The 24,759-nt window shown below is 42.0% G+C and overlaps 1 protein-coding gene across 1 annotated transcript; it reads left to right on the plus strand.

Moving 5' to 3' along the window:
• Window positions 1–5,686: 5,686 nt before the first annotated feature.
• lrrc4cb (leucine rich repeat containing 4C-b) lies at window positions 5,687–7,582 on the plus strand (the record flags this gene model as incomplete). The annotated part of the gene is made up of 1 exon (XM_079292554.1): window positions 5,687–7,582. One exon carries the CDS (start codon window positions 5,687–5,689, stop codon window positions 7,580–7,582), a length of 1,896 nt encoding a protein of 631 aa, XP_079148680.1.
• Window positions 7,583–24,759: the final 17,177 nt, after the last annotated feature.

A 24,759-nucleotide genomic window follows, 5' to 3' on the forward strand; every position in this document is an offset into this window, starting at 1 on the left:
GGCACCATCCTTTTTTTTGTGCAAACTACAGTGTGCTGCAGCAGTGGCCTGTAATTATTTTAACAAAGGAGAGTGAAGCAAAGAGCCAGCAAACATTTTTCTGCTTTAAATTGATTGTTTCAAAGCATCGCTCCTCCAACAACCGACCCAAACAAACCAGATGATTACGACAAAGGCAAATAACATATATATATATCAACACGATTGAGTGAATTTAGCACCAAACACGACAATATTCCAAGCGTTATCATGCATGTGACAGCTGCAGTAGGGTCTGTAAACTAAACAGCCTGGGCTTACCCTAGTTTCAGGCACGGTTTAAAATTGCCTGCAGCAAGCAAGCTAGTGACAACTCTTAAAATATGTATGTATACAAATATTTTTATATGTGTTGAATAACACCATCCCAAGAGAGTGAATGCACTGGTTTTGCTGTTCTGAGACTCATCCAGTCAACGGAAGGGACATCATTTCTGTTCCTGTTCAAAGAATAGAGTTTGGCTGATAAGTCAGCAGCACCCAACAGCATGCTAGATTTATTTCCCTAACACCAGCACTCAGCGTACTGAGGCCAAGATGGGGGAGGGGAATTGCCTTCTTTTTTTTTCTCCAGGTGGAGCGGAGCCGGAGAGTGAAGCACTCTTCTTCAGTCTGCATGTCAGAATGAGGCAGCAGCAACGGTGGCCTCTCGGTAGATTTGAAAAACCCTCCCCCAATGTCACACGTAAAGCTGCACGCAGATTTTGAACCACAGCGCACATTGTTATGGAGGCTTATAGCAATGCTGCCGTTGTCTTTTATTCAAATGATTATTACTGGATTTGCTTAATCTTAATAATTATGCTGTATTAATCTGTCATGGCAAGAAAATCATCAAAGACCATTTGTCAGACTGGGCCACATTTAGCTTTTTTCTAAATGTGAGACAATTGTCTCAATCATAAGAAAAATAAAACACGATGTATTTCTTAGCTTTAATTAAGCTAGAGAGGGTTATGTTACTTTTGATATATGTGTTTAAACTCTCTTTACATAATCTTGATGGTTTCTCCAATGTTTACGACCCCAGATATGATCTGTTGCATTTGAACTGCAAAAAAAAGTTTTTGTTTTGTTTTAATTGATGTTTATTTTCGTCATCAATGAATCTGCCAATTGTTTTCTCAATTAATCACTTTGTCGAGAACAAGTCACGAGAATTGCCCATTACAGTCCAATGTGATGTATTCAAACTGCGTCTTTTTATCCGAGTGACCATGATGTGACCATGTCCATAACCTGAAGATATCCATTCAATCCTCACTTTTTGCACACACGAAAAACACTCAAATGATTCATCAATGAGGAAAATAGATGCCAATTCATTTTCTGTAGATCAAGTTATCGATTCGTTTACGAATTGTAGAAGATTTGTTTTGATTTCCTCGAGTTCAAAAGATTATACTGGCAGTATTCTATATTTTTTCTCAACTTATTAAGCCCCTAAAAATGACCAAATAATGAATTTGTTCTACTAACAAGTATTTTCTGTGTAGTCAAAACACGATACGTCTCGTTCTTTTGTTCCACAGATCTCCACTATTGTCCAAAAACTACAATAAAACAGACAATTGTTGCAGTGGGTGACATATTCCTTTAGTGCAAAGAACATGGGTACCGGTACTTCATATTGAGTCAGTTCTACAGACTCACCGAATGTGTATTCATCTGCAGCCAGAAATAGTCCCCTAATAATCCGTTTAGTCCTGTTTGAGTGAACTACAGTTCCCAGATGTTTTAGGATAGTACTAAGCCTTTGCAGCAGGACAAAAGTATGCATTTCTGACCGAAAGATTTAGCTGTTCAATTGCAACAAATAGGCTTCGGGCTGAGTGTCACAGGCGCAGTAGGAAAGTCAGTAAGTATTGACAGATGGACTCACGCAGCATTGGTTTTGGTCTCTTCCTGGGATTTGTTGACAACAATACAAATGGATTTGGATTCAGATGTCACCAGCATTAGCTTTTCACAATATCTCTCGTGTTAAGTTTGTTTGCTTTTTAGCTTAGGTCATTGTTTATTGTCTACACTGCATATGCAGTTATTTATCTGTGTCTCCGAGGCACATTGGGCTTCATGCACAACCATTCCTACAAACACATTCGTTCTTAAGGGCCACGCACGAGTGATTTAGGGGAACTTATTTCGAAATGTCTCGTAGGAACACAATATATGAACGGCCCAGACTGTCATGTGCAATTAGTCTGCTGATATCCAAGCTCAATTGTTTTGCTCATGGGTTATATTTAATTACTTTGAAGCAATTTTGAAAACCTGATACAAATTACATAAAAATTACTGTTTGACTGCAATTTGAATTACAAGCTAATATAATTCAAAATGTACTCATACAGCCTAACAATATCACCATTAGTTTCCATCGGCTCCTGATGCTAGTGTATAATTCGTCATTATCAATATAAACATCTCAAACTACAAAACGACTTAAATTATTCGACACCCTCTCGTTGTAGTGACCGATCGCCTCGCTGTGGCGAAATGTTCTTTTATATTCTGAAACATTTCTTTTTTTATTTCAGTGACAGTCCGACCCTCAGGTGACACATTAACCGCACTGGTTACTTTTCCCCATTCCTTGTTTTTAGCAGGTCCCTTAATTTTGCTGCTACAGACGCTGTTTAAAGAAAGAAAAGTTCCTTTCTGGATCTCCGAAAGCAGGACTTCAATATAAGACATATGGGGCAGGATGTGTCGCCTTATGTGGTATTATTGAGGCATCAATTATGCTTATTTCCAATTGTCATGAACGAACAGGTGGCATCCACCATGTTTACGCTGGTCATTTACACAAGTGTTTGATGAGGAGGCACACTCGTACGAGCCCACCGCACGAAAGAAAGAAAGAAGAAGTCGAGGTCTGTTATCTGCACATATGTTTTGTAAAGCCCAGATGGCCTGTGAGGTTACAGCATCGGCGCAAACGAGGACACAACAAGACATGCAATGAACGTATGCAAATGTGAATGAATCAGGACTGCGTTGAATGAATTAGCAGAAGGACATTCAGTTCAACGGACAGCCCACTAATCGGCCACGGGCTTCTTTCTCCATCGTGATGAGGGACTTGCCACATTTCATTTCTTCATTTTTTACCCACTTTATCAGTTCAACACCCACTGGATCAACTGCAAAGGACTGATCAGTAAATTGCATAATAAACAATGTCACTTACATTATTTGGCCTTTGTCTAGAAGTCGTGTGCCACACATTTTCTGTCTGATTGTAAAAATGCAAATTGAGATGTTTGTCGCTTGCTTGGAATAATCCTATTGAACATAAAACAGTCCAAATCCCCCCACGTAGAACTCTGAGGGGAAATGTTTAATATGCCAACAAGCAAAGACAAACATCAAAATCAGAAAAAGAAATGTGCCTGCAAAGCAAGTTGCTCAATAATGTAACATCTCTTGTTACGTTTCATCCTCATGAATGGATAATCTTTGTCAATTTGACGTGCGTGGAGCAGTGTTAACATATTTATTCTTGTATTCGTGCCATGGGACTATTGTTTTGTTACCTCATTTCTTGAGTCGTAGTCATTTGCATCACAGGCTTTCCAGTCGGAGTGGAATGTCATTGCTTGCCGTGCACAACACTGACAAGACTCTAATCATCTGACATTGTAGTTGAAATGCTCTGAAAGACTCCGCTTTATACAAGCCTCCTTGCTGTGCGCGCCCTGATTGAGACACAAGTTACCCTCGCACATTTCCAACAAACTCATTAGAACAAACAGATTTGGCAAATCACAGTGGTGTCGGAGATCATGCCAGTGGCTGCTGGTGCAGTCAGCAGAGAAGTAAGGGTGGGTGTGTTTTCATGTTGCTGGAAGGATTTTAGATGTAAGCGGCTGCTGCTTTCAGAGGCTGTGAATAGATAGATAGACTTTATTTCACACTCGGGGTCCATACAGACACATACATAAATAAATAAATGAATACATGTTGAGCATGCATAGGTGGAATTAATCCACTCAGTGTTGCGCCAACAAGGAAATATGTTTGAAGCATTTTTTTTTTTTTTCTTCGGAAAACCCTTCTGTGCTGATAAAATGTATTCAGATACAATGGTTTATGAAAAAGGCATGTGCACGAAGCTACAATTGCTCTGTGAGTGGTAGATCAACATGCTCATTGCTGAATTTGCTATTATTCTTAAAGCATTCTGTTGGAAATGCAAAGAGAGATTTGTTTCTGACAGCTGACATTCTCCATCCGCGTGTTTGCCACGTATGACATTTTCTTCTCGTAAGTGGCAACGCAGAGTTGTTGTAATTCCAGCCAGACAAAATGAGCCCCTGCCAGTCGGAGGCCTCATTCAACCGATTCCCCCAGCAGAGGTGCATCTCTCTGCAAGCCTCCCAAACACCTCGGCTTGGCGTGGCAGCCTGGCTGGTGCAACAAACAAAAACGAAGCCACATGCAAGGCTCATTTATACTGATTAGGCCAGCCACTCATCCTCACCGGAGAACATTTCAACCTCAGTTAACAATTTTTACAGTTTAGAAAACACCTGTCATAATAGACTCGTTTCCTCTTGCTGGTGGGTTGATGGAAACAGAAGATGAACAGATAACTTGAGATTGAAGAGTTGGAAAGAGACAGGGGGAAATACTTAAACGTAAGGACCCAGTAGGCAAGGTTAATGTCTCTTGCACTTGGCGAGAGTGCTTCGCTCTTGGCAAAGATGCTGACTGCACTGACGAACGGTGACTGCATCATTCAATAGAAAAGCGTGATACAATGCTGTCACATTTTATAATTTCCGAGCATATATGATGCGTTTGGAATACAGTGCATATTGATTTATTTGTTGGTTGCCATCTTTGCGGCCAGGAGATAATAAGGGGTGATAGCAACACATCAACACTGCTGTGTGAATGTCAAAGGTACATGCTGTACTGTATGTGTATGAATGTCTCGGTCTATTTTTATCTTGCGCACACTCAGGCATATTCATAGACACTTAGGCTGAATGGACTAATCTAATCTAATTGGATCTAATCTAAGATAACAGAGTAACGAGGTTCTTGTCAGTCACTTGATTTGGGAGATAATAAATCCTGCTGTAGTTATACAAGGGCAATATCAGGCCTCTCTACACTATCGAATCACGCTATTTGTGAAAGATTTCGCTGCGACAATAAATTGGATCGTAATAAAAAGCAAACAGCTCTGCAGTACTGCTTTGAGTGAAAAAAGGCATTAATCATGAATCAATGAAAGTGTTGTTTTTGTAACCCCAGGGAATGAATCACAGATACATCATTTCAAAGGCAATGAAAAGGATGTTGAATATTACAGTAAAATGTCATTGTTTTATCACTGGATAATATTTATCACTGACTTTGTTCATGTAATGTTGTGTTTTACATTAAGATGTGAACTCTATAGCACAATTTCAAGCAAGAATATGTGGACTTCCTCTTTGTTTGCATGCATGCATTTTGCAGGTTGCATTAATTTCATACATTGTTGTTAGCATGTACATTTATTCTTCGGCGAAGCTGGATGCATCAATTTGTTTGTTTTCTGTCAGTTAATTTTCTGTCTCCTTTATGTGATTACTAAATACAATTCTCCTTTCTCTTTCTGCAGAGAACACAAACAGCAGATGAACTATGAATGCTGAACAAAATGATCTCCTCCCTCCAGCGCCAGACAATGAGAGGTCGTAGGCTGAAGGGGGCGCTGTCCAACCCCCTCTTTGTGCTGCTTTTGGCCCTCCAGATCCTGGTGGTGGCAGGACTGGTTCGCGCTCAGACCTGTCCTTCCGTCTGCTCATGCAGCAATCAGTTCAGCAAAGTGATATGCACCCGCCGCAGCCTACGGGATGTGCCGGATGGCATTTCCACAAACACTCGCTACCTGAACCTCCAGGACAACCTCATCCAGGTCATCAAGGTGGACAGTTTCAAACATCTGCGCCATCTGGAGATCCTGCAGCTGAGCAAAAACCACATCCGCAACATTGAAATTGGCGCCTTCAATGGACTGGCCAGTCTCAACACCTTGGAGCTCTTTGATAATCGGCTTACGACAATCCCCAATGGAGCATTTGAGTACTTGTCCAAGCTAAAGGAATTGTGGCTACGGAACAACCCTATCGAAAGTATACCATCTTATGCCTTCAACCGGGTCCCTTCGCTCCGAAGGCTGGATCTAGGCGAGCTCAAACGTCTCTCCTACATTTCTGACGGAGCCTTCAAGGACTTGAGCAACCTGCGCTACCTGAACCTGGGAATGTGCAACCTCAAGGAGATACCCAACATCTTACCCTTGGTCAGGCTTGAGGAGCTAGAAATGTCAGGAAACCAGCTCTCCGTCGTCAAGCCCAGCTCATTTTTAGGATTAGTGAACCTCCAGAAGCTGTGGCTGATGCACGCCCAGGTCCAAACTATCGAGAGGAATTCCTTCGATGACCTTCAGTCACTGGTGGAGCTCAACCTGGCTCACAACAACCTTACCTTTCTACCACATGACCTCTTCACGCCGTTACATCGCCTGGAGCGGGTCCACCTCCACCACAACCCTTGGAACTGCAACTGTGATATCCTGTGGCTCAGCTGGTGGCTGAAGGAGACTGTACCTGCCAATACTAGCTGCTGCGCCCGGTGCCATTCTCCTGCAGTCTTTAAAGGTCGCTACATTGGGGAATTGGATCACAGCTACTTCCAGTGCGATGTTCCCGTCATTGTGGAGCCACCCAGTGACTTGAATGTGACAGAGGGCATGGCTGCGGAGCTTAAATGTCGTACGAGCTCGCTGACCTCCATCAGCTGGCTTACGCCAAACGGCTCGTTGGTGACACACGGGGCTTATAAAGTGCGTCTGGCTGTACTAAATGATGGGACATTGAACTTTACAAGTGTCACAATGCAGGACACTGGGACTTACACCTGTATGGTTAGCAACACAGCCGGCAACATTTCTGCCTCTGCTGTGCTTAATGTCACTTCTGTGGAAAACAGTGGGGTGACCTATTTTACCACAGTCACCGTTGAGACCATTGAGACCCCGGGGGATGATAGCCAAACGCCGCTTCCCCCATTTGGCTGGGTGTCAACCTCGACGACAAGAGGTACTCCCGTTTTAACAAGGACCACGGAGCGGACTTACACAGTTCCAGTTCTTGATCTGGATGGAGAGGGAGCCCTCAATGGCCTAGATGAGGTGATGAAAACCACCAAGATTATCATCGGCTGCTTCGTGGCCATCACGCTCATGGCTGCTGTCCTGCTGGTCATTTTCTACAAGATGAGGAAGCAGCACAACCAGCAGGATCCCGATGGCCCCGCTTCCTCCATGGAGGTCATAACAGTTGAAGAAGAGCTTGCAGGTGTCGCTGCCATGGAGAGGCACCTATCGCTGCCCCCTCTCGAGCACTACAACAACTACAACACCTACAAGAGCTCCTACCACCACGGTCCTATGCTCAGTAGCATACACAGCTCAGCCACACAGGAACCTTTACTGATTCAAGCCTGCTCAAAAGACAATGTACAAGAGACCCAAATCTGATCTTGAATTTGACAAAGCATCCAGTGTCAGCAGTTTCATACTTGGAGTACAATGGACCAAAACCTGAGGAGAAAATGGAGGCAGAATTGCATTGACTTGACAAAGTTGATGGCGTAAATCAGCATTTGGCAAAAGGACGACATATGATACTTTAACAAGTGTCTTTACAAAAACAAAGATTATTTATTAAAAGTATGTCTAGTGGCTAAATGAAGAAAAACATTTTGTGATAGCTTTTTAGCTCACTTTATTTCTCTCTCTCTCTCTCTCTGTGTAATACTGCACAAGGGAAGGAATGGTTTACAGAACCTGAACGTGGAATCTATCAAATGCAGCTCATGTGAAACCACTGTAGCAATTGGTCTTGAACAAAAATGAATGCAATTCCATCGATTTCATACTTTGATTTTACCTGACAAGAAGTTTTGTTGAAGGGCATTGCTTTAGTAGCTATAAGCGTTTATGAGCATCTATTTGTTCCGCACACCACGTCCCATTTCGGCAGAGGTTTACGAGAGACAAAACCCAGAATGTGGTTATGTTCATTGCCATCATATTCTAGCTGTCACTCAACGCAAAATGGGATCTTTTAATGACACAGCTCTGGATGATATCACAGTGAAGCCAGCATGCCTGAGGAGCAGAGCAGCCAAATTAGTAACTGTGCATTTCCCCCGTGGCTCCTAAACAACAGCCATACATCCTTCACTTTAATTAAGATTAGCTTCCTGCTCCCACTCCTCCTACCTATCTTTCCTTTACACTTCAACCTTTACTACTTCGCTCTCCTTCTACTCCTCCTCTCCTCTGTCTGAGTGCTTCGTCTTCCCCGTCTACCCTCTCTCCTTTCCTCCGTGTCCTATCGCTTCTTTGATTGTCTCTCTGTCACTTAGCTCAGGCACGTTCCTCACCCCCCTCGCCATGTCTCATTTGTCCCGCTTTATCCGCCGGCGTGTGCCGCACGACGGCAGAATATTGCTCGGGGAAAATGAGGGGGAGCATAAGGCTGCAGTCTGTAGCATCCCTGTTAACCCAGTAATGATCTACGTCCACTCAGTGTCGCGTTACCTTGCCATCACCCCCGGGGTCACACAAGCTCAGGCGCTGATGGTCCATCTGTTATACAGATAAAGAGGCAAATGAGGCTGCTTTGTAATGTAGTGTGACCCTGTCAGACTAACACAGACTGGGGCGAACATAGTCAGTGAGGCAGTTCGGGAACCTGCAACTAAATAAGAGGAGATGGGTTATAGCTCATTAATCTGTATCAGCAGTTCATTTGCAGACGAACAGAGGAAAGCTGATAACGGAACAGCGGGAGTCTTTTCCACCGTTGCTCAGTTTAATTTTTGTCTGAGAAAAACGCGCCCACTTTGATGTTGCATCATTGATAGACCATCAGAACATCGTCTCTCCTGTAGTCTGTTTACGCTTTGCTTTTTTTCATTTAGTCTTTCAAAGTGGAAGGCTCAAGGAAGAGGGAGGCAGGGATGAAAAGTGAAGAACAGTGGGGGGGGGGGGGGGGGGGAGTGTGTGTGTGTGGGGGGGGCAGACCCACAACGGCCATGAGGGGTCTTCAAACAGATATATTACAGATATGAAGGGAGAGGAGTGAGACAAGGAATAAGGAGGCAAAACTAGCCATCAGACTGTCGCCATGGAAACAGTGACCTTGTGCAGAAAGTAAGACGAGGTAGATGCCATTTGCTTTGGTCTCTGCGCAACGAGCATATTTTAATTTCCCACTGGTCGATTTCACAAATGTGACAGATTTATCGACGTAACTGGCATAACGGAGTGTGTGTCTACAAATGGTCGTGATGAGATTTGACCCGCGCGTGACGTCACCCTTTTTTTTGCAGAGCAACACGCCGTTTCAAGTTAATCAAATGGAAATATCGCCGCATGATGTGAAAAATTGAACATGGCTGTCCGGCAGCTCCTCTCGCCTTATCGACTTGCACCTCAGTACAGACAGCTACCACAGCTTGAAGTGTGACTCAAACTCATGCTGCTTCTTATCAGTCAGTCTCCTGAATCTATTCTTTGACTCTGTACAATAACTGAATGGCGAACAAAGATGGTGGAGGTAAAATACACATTTAAATACATGGTCCTGTCTGATGAGGGAGAGACAGTGGAGCAGGAACAAGTGAAACAGAAACCTATTCATCGCCAGCCTTTCACTGAGCGTTGTGGCCGATGAGAACAGTGCAGATGATGGTCACGTCGTGGTGTGAACCATTCTTTCCCTTTCAACTGTTTTCTTTTTTCAATGCTCAAATCCTTTTCAATGCTTTTGGTGGCTTAATGATTCAATGTTGACGCTGGCTACAGTGAAAAAAAAAGAAAAAAAAAGGTTGAGATTTTTTATATATATATTTGGGGATGAGGGTTGTGAGCTATTCATAATGAATGGGATATATCTCTGTATTGGTATTTGCTGGAGCCGGATGGCTTGATGTGGAGAGATATTTGAATGACAGAATGAAATTAAGCCTGACCCGCAGAATGTTGGACTTGAAATACCAGCAGAGTGAGCTTGATTCTTTTGTGCAAAACCCCCCCCGAGCCAAGGTGATCCAATTCTTGTGTGTTATTCTGCCAACTGTCTATGTATAGGGAGGGTTACTGTATGTGGGAATATTCTCTCATTTTCGGAGAGAATAATCATCAAATGGTTAAATTTCTACGAAAAAAAAAATATTTTCAAAAACATAATGCAAAAAAAAAAAAAGATCTTCAGATCATAATTTTACATGTGCTTCAATTGTTAAAAAAAAAAGACAAAAAAGCTAAACAAAAACAAAAAAAAACAAGAGACTGTGCTTGTAATGAGTCCAACTAATTTCTCTGAGGATGATGTTCAATTATTGATACCTGAGATTGTAGTTCATACTGTACATGAATACAAATAAAAATTGCAATTCTTTTTTTCCAATAGATTTCACAGAACGTATTATTCAGAGGGAAGTTGTCATCATTTTGCCACCTTTGTCCCATTTGCACATGAAAACGTGTATAAAAATAGTCAAACAAAGACGGATTAGTAAGCAGCTCCCAGAATGCTGAACTGAGAAGAATGTGGCGAGACGAAATGTACTGAGCTTATTTTATGGAGGTCAGAGGGGGGAAGTGGATCTCTCTGAGAGGAAAAGGAACTGATCTCGCTGTGTAATACATGGGCGGTCGGGTTCTTTTATCTACTTTGAATCATTCCATCTGTCTGACAGAATCATTTGATTCACGCATGCAAATTTGAGAGTTTCATAACCGACAGCTGAAGAGATGACGGATTTTTGTAGGTCACTGCCAAGTTAGCGTCGAACTGGATCCTTGGACAAAAAGCCAATGTGATTTTTCCATTGGATAAAAAAACACAAGTTTATGACATTTACAGGTTTTTTTTTATTAATCTTATCAAATGAACACCATACTTTGAGTGCGTGCATGCAATGGGCAGTATAAGAAGCTAATGCTATAGGCTCACATGAGCATGAGCATACACAACAAGGCAGTAAATGAGGACTACGATTCCATTTTGTCGTCTCATTTAGCCACTTGTTAGCAACCGCCCTTTTTTTCAGACACGTAAGAACTTCAAAAGTTAGGAGAGGGGCATTTACTGATGTATTTTATGTCATGAAACAAAACATTAAAGTCTCTTAAGCTTGTGTTAACCACATACTTTATTTCAGGCATCGAACCAAAAACACATTAAAAAAACTTCAAGACAAGGGAATCGGCAGTGGAAAACAATCCCAACACACTTAATACGATGAACAAAGAACCTCACAGAACCTTGTCAGGAACAGAAATAAATAAAAAAGCACACTCCACTCACCAGGCATTTCAAAATGCATTATCATTCAATCAATTAAACTGAATATCTGCAGGAAACAATCACGACAAAAAATACACTTCACTTCAGTGAAGAGACTGCTTTTCATTAGGGCTTCTCCACGATCCAAATAGCACAAAATGGCTCGCAGTCACAATTGCCTGTGGGATTGTTCCATTTCATCCGCCGAGTACTTGATGGCTGCCCGGCAAAAATGTTGTGAGGCAATTGGTGCAGGCTTCAATTCAGACACCTACTGGTATGTATGGTCAGCCTGGAACAACGGGGTCGTTAATTCATTCGCTGACTGATTGCTATTTATTCAGGAGATGAGAAATGATGCCGCACCCAATTCCGAAACTGAGCCGTAATCTTGTTTGTTTCCAGACAGTATTAGTATGAATGTGAGAGATGGAAGTACATTCACAAGCAGTGAATCAGATGATCATTTGTTGTCTGTGGCTTTAGAGTTGGGCGTTATTTTACACACTCCTTTATTTTGCAGAACTTCCATTTTATTCCATTCCATTTTCAGAGTGTTGCACTCGGATGCAGCTCCGTGTCCAGAGAGGGCAAAGTCCCAGTACTTGTGAGGATAATCTGACAAGGACAGAAGAAAGGGGGAAAAATAAAGAGCCCAGGCTGCTCCTCTGTGGCTTTGAGGCGGTGTGCTGGTGTGAAGCACTGGTCATCTGAAATTCGGGAACTAGGCTGCATTCACTGAGGGGAAAAAAACACACAAAATCTACAAAACAAACAGTATGGCCATTTGCTTTAAGGATATTCAGAGTTTTGTTTAAAACACTGCTGTTGATCAGTAGACAGTCAAGTCTTAGAAGTTGGAGGTACATAAATATACAACAACACAAGAAGCGTCAGCGAGGCGCAGAGCAGCCCTGCAGTGGACCTTTTTTAACCAGCTAAAGAAAACAGGTGCATTCAGACCAAAACACTTGCACGAAGCAAAACAACGGCAGAGGGTTGCTACTGGGGACCAGGTTAAAAAAAAAAGCATCATCTGATATACGACACTGCAAGTCCACTCAAGGTTCACCACACAAAGCCTGAACAAATAAATGAACCATCAGCAACATGATCAGCACAACGGACCTTTCTTCTGCAGAGTCAGTGTGAAGGCGTCGTTATTATCCCCGAGGAAGGAGGAGGCAGCGGCTCTAACGTTTAAGAGAACATTTATCATTTATTTCGAAAAAAATCAATAATATTTATTAAGTAATATAAGTTTACTTAAAAGGATTATGTCGTACTGTGAGACCACAGATTTGGTAGTGCAACAAAACAACTGCTGCATCATTGCTAGACAGTTCCGAATATTATTAAATACCAACGAGTAAATCCAGATTGAAGGATTATCAAACTTTAAAATATCAAAGTGGTTTACCCTCCTTTTGAGGCAGATTGTGCAGCTCTAGAAAGTGATTCCCAGAAAGGTGTTCTGTCTGCTACTCTGTGTTTAGTTGGACATAACCTGTTTATGAGTTTATTCCTTGGGTATGATCATAATAAGGAAATATTTAAAAGCGGTCTGCTTTAAGCACATCGCCCCTCTCTCTCTCTCTCTCTCTCTCTCTCTCTCTCTCTCTCTGTCTCTCTCTCTCGCTCTCTCTCGCGCTCCCTCCCTCCCTTTGTTCTGTTGGCCGAAGCCGCGACTGTTGGAGGTGGACGGCCCAAACTAAAACCGGTCTGTCACCCAGGAAATCGCAGTTCGTGCCCCGTGTGAAACAAGAAGTCAACATTGGTTTATTTGTCATATAACTTCCGTACTTAAGTAACGTCCCTTCCATGCTAATTTCAACTCAAACCACAATCTTTTTCCCAAACCTAACGAAGTAGTTTTGTTGCCAAACCTAAATAAGTTGTTTCCTGTGAGGACGGAAGTTTATTTTGAAAAGAACGTATGCAGGTAACAAGCATACATCAACACGTGTTGTTGAACTTTCGTATGAAAACACAAGTCGGTGGTGCTCAATAACCGAGATAAGGTATCCTGGTCTTCTTTCAGGGAACTCCAGCGAGCATATTCAGGTTTCTAGAAACGGGATACAAAGTTTACATGTGCAAACACAAACGGAATACTCCAAGAACTCGATCATGAACGGATTATTCATGCAACATACTGTACATTAGGCTGTCGAGCCCCTTATAGCAAAAAGCACGATGAACATTATTTTTAAGGTCTCATGAATAAAGAAAGGGATAATTCAATATTCTGTAGCTAGCCATACTATGTAAATACCATATTTACTGCTGCGAAGGCTCTGTATTTAGTCACGCGTGACCCGTGGCACCGTGACCCGTGACGCATGGCACCGTGACCCGTGGCACCGCGACGCGAGCCTCCGCCGATGGCATGCGACCTACGAGCACGCACTAAATGTGTTTATGGTCAACGTGCGTTCCGTTGCATTTTTCTTCGAAACCCCAGAGGGCAAACAAAATGCACTGCGAAGAAGCAAGAAGACAGAAACCTACACCGTGCAGAGGAGGAATTGTAATGATCTGTAAAGTCATATCTCACATTTGTGGACTACTTTGATGCCTTTATAGAAGCACGGGCACGAAAGAAGTCAAGTATGAAATTCATTATGAAGAAACGAAGGTTGAATATCCTGCAAACAATTTGATTTGGCTGGCAAAATATTTCCTCAAATGTAGAATTTTAAGACCTCCAGTTTCTAAAGACTTTTAAAACGAATTGGCCTTCTTTGTAAAAGAATGAACTATTTGTGATAATCCCGTTTGAAAAGCTGAGCCAAAGCAGAACAGGGTGCAGAGCGTGTCTAGTTACAAAGAAATCGCATGCGCATCCTGTTTTATGTTTTAACCTCTTTCACGCCCCCCCCCCCCCATTTGTAGGCTTCTGCTCGAAAATAGCATACCCATACTAAAGAGACCACAGTTCTGTACTAGAAGGTCTATTTTAATAATTGTTGAGGCTATAATCAGATCATAACACTGGTGAGATTGTTCAGTGGGTAATATTGTGTATATGTTGCTGGTTAATATAGTAAATGAAGACATTACACAGCTCAAATTGAAAATATTCAGGTTCGCCTGAAAAGAAAAGCACTTTTATTGATATTGTGTTGTTGAAACACTGCAGCAGCCCCCTAAAAACTCTCCCACATCATTGCACAACTGATCAGTAGTTGTTGAATAAAGGTTAAAGTCGGATAAAGTGAAGAATAAGAGCCTTTAGTACTGAGAGGTCACGCGAGGTCATCATTTTCGAACCAGCTGTTGCAGCTCTTACATTGTACTTTTATACACTATATAACAATATATTTCACTTTTTTATCACTCATATTGTTCAATACATCCAAATACAGATGTTAGGAATCATTTTGAGATTCCTAACATCATCAGAGTATGTTTCTGCCTGTCATTTATAGGATTTTCTCAGTTCATGTGTGTCTATGGGGCTGCAGGTCAGCCTATGATTGGTCGATCTCAGTCATTGAACCCGCCTTCGAAGCGTCAGAGTCTCAGCAAGGCGGGTGCCGAATCGGGTGTTGATTGACACATTTTTCATTGAGTAAAGTTGGAAGAAGTGCTGCGTCTCCCTGAGTGTAAATTTCCGCTCACAGGAAATCTGACTCACAAAAAAGTGAGTCAATGTGAAACAGATGTAGGCCAAGGCCTAAAATTGCATTGCCAGGCTCCGATAGTTGCCTCGCAATATAGTTTGGCATCTCTCGCAGTTTCGGCAGATTTGTGCCCAAAGTAGCTATAGACTGTCTGCACAGACCGGAGAAGAGAGGGAGCCAAGTGTATGATGATTTTATGGAGAAGAGAAAAGGAAATACATTCCTCAATGCTCGCTCACTGTATGTCTGCGTGTGCAAGGTACCACATGTTTCTTTTATTATTTGGTTTGATTAATATGCTAGTTAATGTATAATTCATTACAATATCCGACAGAAGCAAAGAGCTGAAAAACAGATTTAAAAAGGTAACATCATTCCAACTTTAAAGGCTCATACAACTCAGATACTGAGTTGTACAGTTTTTATGCCACGTTTAGGAGTTTTGTTCAGTCACAGCTGATGGATGTTTTCCGATACCGCCGAGTGAAAACAACTCCGAGACCTCGACATTGGGACATATGCGGTCTATACTGGCAGATAGGACGGGGATATATGGCAGTTGTTACTATGAAACTGCAATTATGAGGCACAAGAAATGGCTGGATGTTGCCTTGACAGCAGCCAATCCCACTTCCACCTACAAGACATCCGGCACCGCGACAAATGATCCGAGGGTTGATTTCGAGGCATGTGGTTGCTGCCTGAACACGATACGCGCTCAACGTGCCTCTGCGACTCATGTGGGCTGAAAATCTAAACTGCGTGTTGCAGCTCCGGAAATTTGCTCTCCTTTAAAAGAGAGAGCTTAAAAATGGTCTGCTGATGTTGCCCTTTGGGGTGCACGAAGACGTCTGCTTTCCTTAATCTGTAGTAGTCTGTGTGATTGTGTGACCACAAAAAACACTGGCGGTCTTAATCTGACAGGCTGAGTATCATCTGATGAAAAAACAACAATGCTTTTATTTATTTAGGACTTTTCATGAAGTGAATTTCCAAAGGGCAGAGAAAAAAAAATGATAAGAATGTTTCCAGACTTGTATTCCAATATTTCATATTGTGCTGCACTTGTTTTCTCCGTATCTAAGCTGCTCCTCAGCTGTATTTACATGCAAACCAACAAAACAAGCAATGCATAATGTTAAATGGCCTATAGAGCACTGTAAACTACGGCAATTATTTTCCCCGACTTGTATCAAAATCAAAATTGCTTTATTTAGGAGTGCAAGGAAGCGGAGGGAACGCCGCCCGGCTAATTGGCGCTGACAAATTGGAAGCGAGTCGCACAAGACAAGATTGACACATTCGGTGGAGGACAAACCATAACAGGACCTCACATGTCGCGCAGACAAGTCAGAGAGTCAAGTAGCAGATTACGCATTTTAAACGCATCAATAGGCCTCCTGTGCGTCTAAGACTGAGGTAAGCCTCGCCGTGCTGGTGTTGCAGCTCTGGCATAGTTTCAAGCAGTGCTGACATCGTCATAAAACTGTGCACTGTGCATCTAGGTTGACAACGAGGAAAAGCTGCAGCACAGAGAGCAAACACAGGTGTGTAGGTGTAGTGCTGATTAACTGTTACCTTTATCAGCCAAAAACCAGGAAAGTCAAAATATCCTCTGGTTCCAGCTTCTTAGATGTGTTATTCTCTGTTTTACATCAGTGTAAACTTAATATTTGAGTAATTTTGGAGATTAATTGACTCATTGACAGATAAACAATACTTGTTATTTGTAGCCTTGGGCATCTTTTTGGGGACTGCTTGTGATTTTAAGAGTCAGGAGAGTGTGGCCGCTGCTGCAGCCGCCGCTGCTGTGAACTCAAATGCACCAGGAAGTGTCTTATGCTAAACATGTGTTTACCTGCGTTGGCAGACACGGTTGGCAGTGAAAGCAATATTCTCTGCCCTTTTCCACGCTGTGATGGGCTGGCAGCCGACAACCTGACTGTTCAGCCGTGGAAATGACAGTCTGCGGCTCCGCTCTGGCACCCCGAATGTAAGAGCTCTGATACAGCAGCAACGACCACCAGGTCCCCGATTGTGCATGTCGTTATGACGGCAAAGCCAAAATGAATTATCGATCAGCCAACCTGCTGTTACACACTGGATGAACGGCAAACTATTGCTTCAGTAAACTGTTCAACAACATGTCGGGGTTATCAACAGAGTAACCTGACCAAAGACATGCTCTGCAGTTTTGCAATTTTAGTAATGTTATTATTGATTAGTAGCTTCAGTAGGTGGACTTCTGCCTTAAACACTGAAGCTACCATTCAATATTATTATCACTAACAATATTTGTATTGGCAAAATGGGAATCAGTCATGGATGGCATGAGAGCATGAACAATCCACGGCAAACAACAAAAAAAAAACATGTAAACCAAAAAAAAAGTATTAAAGTGGCACTAGACATTATGAGGTAAATGCTGATTGCACAAAGTAATGGCGGTGGAATAACGACACCCTCTGCGTTTCCCTATGAACCTCATTTTCACTGTGCAATTCAGTGTACCGAGGAGAACATGAAGGCTCGATTTACGGCACAAAGGAAGCTCTTTATCCATTTTCCAACGTACCAATGCAAGTTCTTTTCCTGTCCCTTTCCCCGGTAACAGAAATGGTGGACGGTGGAGTCCCCTGTGCACTGTTGGCAACTCTTTTCCCAGTGAAATTAGCTAGCTCTGGCTTCAAAAGTCACTAAAGGTCGACAGATGAAGCCAAACGCTCATTTGCATATTGATGACATCATTGCACATTCCTTAGTGGTTGTGTTGGCCCGGGTTTTTTTTACAATTCAATATATTTTGACATGTTTTGCATTGTCCTTGATGGTCTGCTAAATTCGCGAGTAACGGGCTCGGAAAGCGATCCGGTTGTCAGTAATAACACTTGGAAGCACTAAGGGGGGAAAAGTTGAAAAGTGGCCTTTTGCCACTTAAATAAAAAATGCAGAATAATGACAATTTAAAAGAAGAAAAAAAGAATTTCTCTTAATCTCATCTGTTCAAATGTGAAGGCTGAAATTGAATGTGTTTGGACAATCAAGAGCTGTTTGGCCCAGATGGCAAAGGCTCAATCACCCATACTGTATATGTATTCATGGGCAAAGGCACCATCACCTAGACTGTATATGGACTTGTGCCAGGAAATATGTGGCCCTGCTTAAGAATCTCATATGCAGTCTGTCCTTTTAAATTCATTCAAACATTTGAGAAATGGCCCAGCCTTGACGAGATTTCTGTAAAATAACAATAAAAACTTGACAGGCGGCGAGTGTTCAGACGTAGGATCGTTGTAATATGATGCTGATATGCTGTGCAGGTGGGATTTCACAAGTTGGGACCAGATGACACAAAGCCACATTGGATGTCACACACATTGCAAAGAACCTTATCTTTGCAATCTTCCTGGGCTGTTAAAAGAAACAAATGGCTGCATCAGCTTTTTAGCAGGTTGATCTGGCGTCACATATCAAACTTCATTGAGTGATGTTCAACTTCAGCACAAGCGTCCTGGGTACTGCATTAAAGGGTCGAGAGACGACTTCTTTCATTTTTCCAGAAGAAGATTTGGGATTTAGGGGCATTCTGATAGCAGCGTATGCTATTTCCATAATCAGTACTGAGTGCTGTAATCCTGCACAGTAATCTAATTTCAATGATCAGTATCTAGAGCAACAGAGTAATACATTACTAACACACATGTAAATGTAATCACACTACATTTCCCAGTAAAAGAAAGTTCCTGATTACAGTTACTGCACTGGTGGAAATGTCCATGAATCACATTGAAATTGAACTGTACTTCTCCTTGACGCAACTTATATCCAATAGCCTATATTCACCAAACAATGTAATCTTTTTTTTATGTAAATACTGATATTCTAATGCAGCCATGAGCTGTTGCCTAGCAACAGTTGCTGTAAGTGGAAGAAGAGAGATGTGCGGTGGGAGGACAGACGTCGGACAGAATCTTTTAAAAGGCAGTGGAGGAATACGTAGAATATCAAATATGAAGTGTGCAGTTGTTATCGAGAAGAGTGTGCAAAGGAAGAACAAAAAGGAGTTGATTCTGAAGTTATTTAACTTTAGGGTTAATAAAACAAGATTTTCTTGTATTTCCTTCTAACTGACGTAATTAATAGTTTGAGTGAGTTTTCAATGACAAAAATAATCCAATTGTAAATTTGAGGAAATAATTAGAAATGTATTAGGTTTTCAGAAAGCAATAATCACACGTACTGTCTGCCGTACAAACACCGTCTCATTACAAGCACTCGGCTCGTATTTAACTGGGTTATCTACCCTGATGTGTCGTCCTCCGAGAGCTCCGTGCTTCTAAAATGTTTTGACAGCGTCGATGTGAATGATGCGCCTCTTATCAGTGAGCCAATGCATCATGGATTTGTTGGGATATGTCTTTAAACTGAATGATTTGAATACTAACTTTTACACACACCACCTCAGCCCACATACATCCTTGGAAAACATGCGTTTTTTGAAAGTTTTGCCGGCGTTAAATAAAATGGAGCATGCCACTCAGGATATACTGTACACTGCTACTGTAACTCCATATGGACTGATACCAAAATAATCCCTTAAAAGCAAGAGACAGAGAGAGAGCAAGTGCACAGGAGAGTGAAAGTGAGAGGAGAGGAGAATGGAATCAGAACTCACCGTTCACCTCCAGAACGTGGAGTAAGCACTTTTCTTGTTATAAAGTCTGGAGTGGCGCCAAGCTCTAACCCAAGACCTCATCACCTCTTGAAAGGATTACATGCCTTGACATTTTGACATTTGTATACATACAAATTACATCTCCCTTTCTTTCTTACGGGTGTTTTTTTCATTTTTTGAGAAAGTCTGTGCTGCAATGCATCCATGGTCCATGGGAAGAAAATATCATCCGTTCCTACACCGGTGTGTGGAGGTGACAGCTGGCAGATTTGGTGCGTTTCTTTTTGTTGCCGTTGGCAGGTAAAAGGTGTTCATTCCCAATTTGCTGTGTAATTCTAATACTGACATTTGGTGAGAGTGTACGTAGGTAGGCAGCTATCCCCAGTGCATGGCCATCTATTGGACAATTCTACCTAATTTCCTCTCATTTTGTACATTTTCAACACCGAATTTTCACAATTCCTCTCACATATGTGGTCTGATTTGTCACATAATATATGTGAATGAGACCAGAAAAATAAGATTTGTTTTGGTTTTAATGATTTGTTGTTGGCCTATTAGAAAACTGTTTGTAACATGTGCAATTGCAACAACCATACATGTATTATTAACTCGGGCTGGGCGATATGACCCAAATCCTTCATCCCGATAACGGTATCTATATCACAATATAGTTTTCTATATGAAATGAGACCACATGCTAAAGCCTATTTCTGCATCAATTAATCACTTGACAAATGAAAAGTAATGACTATTTTCTCATTTTAATAAGAAGCGTCATGCCAAATGATCGCAACACTTTTAAATTGAACTATAGAGAAAATAAATATGAAGCTGCTGTATATTGTTGGATATCAAGAACACACTATGTATAGAAAAATCAAGGATCAACTTGATTACTCGAGCATGTAGTGCAGCATAAAAAATGGGCGGGGGGGGGGGGGGGGTGCTCAATCACATTCGGAAACTGCTAGTATGATTGTTGAGTCCCCCCCCCTCCCCCCACCCCAACTGCTGCACATTTTTGGGAAAACCAATTTTCATCACCTGAGAAGCCAGTGTGAGCACCAGACAGGTTTCTGCAGTGAGAACTGCCTTCATATGTAATTCCTCAATGGTTGGAAAAGGTTGCTGCTCTCGATAGAGCTCTTATCTGTGGCAGTCAAAGTAGACGGTGGAGTTATCTCCCGAGGCTTTTATCCTGAAGCCTTTTGTCTGTTTTCCTCATTTTACCAAAGACACGGAGAGGAAATCCTGGGGTTGAGAGAGGCCTCGTTGGGGAGATAATTATCGTTCTCCAGTTGTTGACTGTTTGCCGTCGCGTGGTGAACACATTAGGGGGCACGCAGTTCGCGTAACTAAAACAACCTGACGTGCTGCTTTTACTGCTGATGTGCTGAGCAATGAGATGATTAACCGTAGAGACAATAATTGTTATGTTTTGCATTTTGCATTCTCAATTGTTGCCAGCCAGACCGGTTAAGTGGCTGGTAATCATGCATTTCTTTCATATTTTGTTGCCGTTTTCTTCAGTGTTGTGTAATAATATCTTCCTAAATAATGATGTTGTCAGTCATGACAATTCTTGCAGTTCTCTTCATTTTTTTTTACTCAACAGGCTAACTTTTAAAAGTGGTCGCCAGGCTGGAAACCAGACATCGTAGATGTCAGAAACTTCGCCTCCCAGGACTTAACAAATTCCCTTTTCGTTTTTTTTTTGTTCAGCGTCATCTGGTTATTCTTACTATCAATTTCTTGTGGTGTTGATGGGTTAGTTAAACTTTGTACCCCACATTCAAACAATGTCAAAAAGTAGTTGGCACTGGGGCTGAGCGATATGGAGAAAATCCAATACCACAAGTAGTTTTGACCAAATACCCTGGTGCTTTTACAAAAATATTTTTACAATGAGGTTTTTTCGATAAATAATCTTAAGAAATGTGGATATACTGACTAAGTGGGTAAAGGCAAATAATAGAACAGCTACACGAGTCTGGAAAAGATACTTCTGCTATATCACTATATCCAGATTCTAAGACGATATCCAGTCTCATACCACGATATCGATATAATATTGATCTATTGTCCAGCCCTAGTTGCCACCGATGGCAACCAAAAGCCAAGAATTGGTTGCCAATTTCTCAAAATGGTTGAGAATGGCCACCGAGCAACGCTTACCGGCGAGCCCTGCTGTATGTGACAGCACTTTGTCTCCCAGCGTGGCTGTTTTCTCCCCTTTGTCTCTCATGTGTTTGGGTACATGAAAGTCACAGGCTTGAAGTGGAAGATTTCTCCATAGAATTAATTAAATGTCATGTTGCCGTTTCCAAAGAGCTCATATGCAAATGAACCAACCAGTTTGAACCGGTTAACAAGCACTTCACTTGGCTTGACTCGCTGCTGAATATGCAGCCTGCTCTGTAACAGGTGCCACATCTGTGACGCCGCCACAAGTGGCCTGAAAGGTCTTCATCAGCCTTCATCGCCTCCAGTCCAATCATTTGTGCCTGAAGCGAGAACAGAAATGAACACCTGTACATAACTTGTGGGATAAAACGTACAAACTTACACAAGCTGGGTTCTATGTAGAACACAATTAACATACAAGACCATTTAATTAGTTCAGAGTATGGACAGTAAAGTATGGACACTCAGGTTTCATAAGAGGCTGGACTACTCGAGCGGCAACACCTGCATGCGACTAACAAGTACACTTGAAACACTTGTGCAGACACTGCTTGAGCTGATCATCAGTATGCTAACACGCAGACTTTTAAGAGGCAAACTACAACAAAAGATAAAAGCTTCTTCAATGAAGAGCTTCGTAATAGAGACGATAGTTTCTCCGTTCCAGAGGTTGTGGAATGTTATATTTCATACTTCAGCCTTAAATTTCATGAAGGACAAACACGATTGCAAAGTCTCGATCTCCTATTAGAAGACATCAATAGCAATTTGCCACTATTTACTGTACATTACAGCAAAGTGCTAATGTCGCAGTTGAAAGTCATGAGTGCTTTCTTGAGTTTCAGTCGCCGTGCTTCTGGTCTGATCGCTCGCATAACAACATCGAAACAGGTGGCGGCTGCCTTTAGTCGCAACTTTAAAAAAAAGTTATAAATATGTCGTCATGTCGTCCTCGTAGCCTCGACGCATACCGTGCAACTGCAACTTTGTTGCACGTCATACACCTCTATCTGTTGATGTACTGCTGCCCCGGTGTCCAATAAAAGGAATAAATGGCACAAAATATACTTTAAAAAAACGTGTTGGTCAGCGCTTTTATGACACTCTCGATTTTATACAATATTATTTTCTTGACTATTTTGTCTCTGTCGCATGTTCTTTCTTTTATTATTTTGTATTTATTTGGGAGGGAGAGCGAACATTAATAAAACATTCCTGTAAATGAGAAGCGTCTGTGTTTGCGCGACACAAATAAAGTGGCCTTGCCTTGTGCCGTTGTTGTACTTTGAGTGGGATGGTGCCGTAAAGGTCATCAGAGGCAGCACAACAAACGTAATAAAAGGTTAACGGATGCCTTACCGAATATGTGACCTGCTCTCCTGTTTGGTAATCGTAGTCGTCATTTCTCCATATTCAAATGTTTGGAGGGCATTCAAAAGAGTGACAATAAAATAAACTATCTTCTCAGTCTGCTGCAGATACACTGGCATTCAAATGTGAAACTATTTTATGATGCAATGTTCAGAAAAGAAAGATTTCCACGGCTTTATCTCAATCATTTAGCAGCCTGACTTGCACTCAAAGTACATATAATTGATCAAGGGAGAGAAACGGGCCGGGCGGTCCCACAGCATGGGCGTATAACTCATCTTAAGCTGGAATCTTATCCGCGCCCAATACTACTCCCTCGCAAAGTTTCTAAGAATCCTCCAGTTGCACAGCTGAAGTTCACCAACGATGTGGGTTAGATTAGGTGTAATTGAAAAATGAGCCACTGGTAGGGAGAGGAAGGCTGAGATGGTGACAGAAAACCCTGGAATTGAACTTGAACAAAGTGTACAGACTTCAACACAACACCTGTCAACAACCTCTGCAATACCCCCCCCCCCCCCTATTCCTTCCTCCACGAGTTTAGCCTTGCCTTCCAAAAGCAGGGAGATCCTGCAGTGTGTTCCTCCTACAGACGCTGATGTCCATCCTCCTCAGGGATATTATGTCGGTGTGATTCTACACAGCCAACATAATGCAATCGATCACCACCTCCTTCACAACTGCCTGCTTCTCCCACTGCCTCTGCCAAATCCGAGAGCAAACCGCAGTGCATCACATTGTGAAGGGAAGACTGTGACTTCCTCCCTCCAGTGGAAGTATACAATACATCCGAGCGTGCGGGGGAGATCTTCACTGATCCCTTCAACTTTTTCTGGAAATTTCCAACGAGAAAACAAAATTTATTTCCATCATCAATTATTATTGTTTTCGTATGATAAGTACAGTACCGCCACCGGCAAAACTACAAATAACAATCGAAGGCATGCAAAGGATGCACATGGTTTTGCACCTTTGCTCTGTTCTTCATTCCCCGAGCAGAAATGCAGGCTGTGGATGTTGACATTTACGTAGGAGGACGGAAACACTGAGTGTGGATGAGAAAACTTTTTTGGAATGAACAAGCTGTTTGCTCGAGAAAAACAAAATGTTTGCATATGGATGAGTCAGAAATGGGTCGAATTTCGAAGCAGATTGTTCATTAAAGATACAACAGTGAGCAGAATGCTGACTGTATGTTTAATAGGCACCTGGGACAGAGGATGAGAACTAATTCATGAGCCATTCGAGGTGCGCAATGTCCTCCCGAGAGGCTACACTTTAGACTGAAGGTCTAAAGTGAAAATGATCCATCAAATCCAATGTAAAAACATTACATATGTGTTTGAATACAGTTTACCAGTGTGCCTACTATTAGAGATGCTTATTATAATCAGTGAGGTTTCATTTAAGAACAGGTAAGCTGGTCCTCAAGCAACAAAAGGAGAACTCCATTCTCCCACTTTTAATGTCTCCTAGTGAAGATGCCTGGTTGTCT

Source organism: Melanostigma gelatinosum (assembly GCF_949748355.1).
Source record: "Melanostigma gelatinosum genome assembly, chromosome: 2".
In the NCBI taxonomy this organism is placed as follows: domain Eukaryota; kingdom Metazoa; phylum Chordata; class Actinopteri; order Perciformes; family Zoarcidae; genus Melanostigma; species Melanostigma gelatinosum.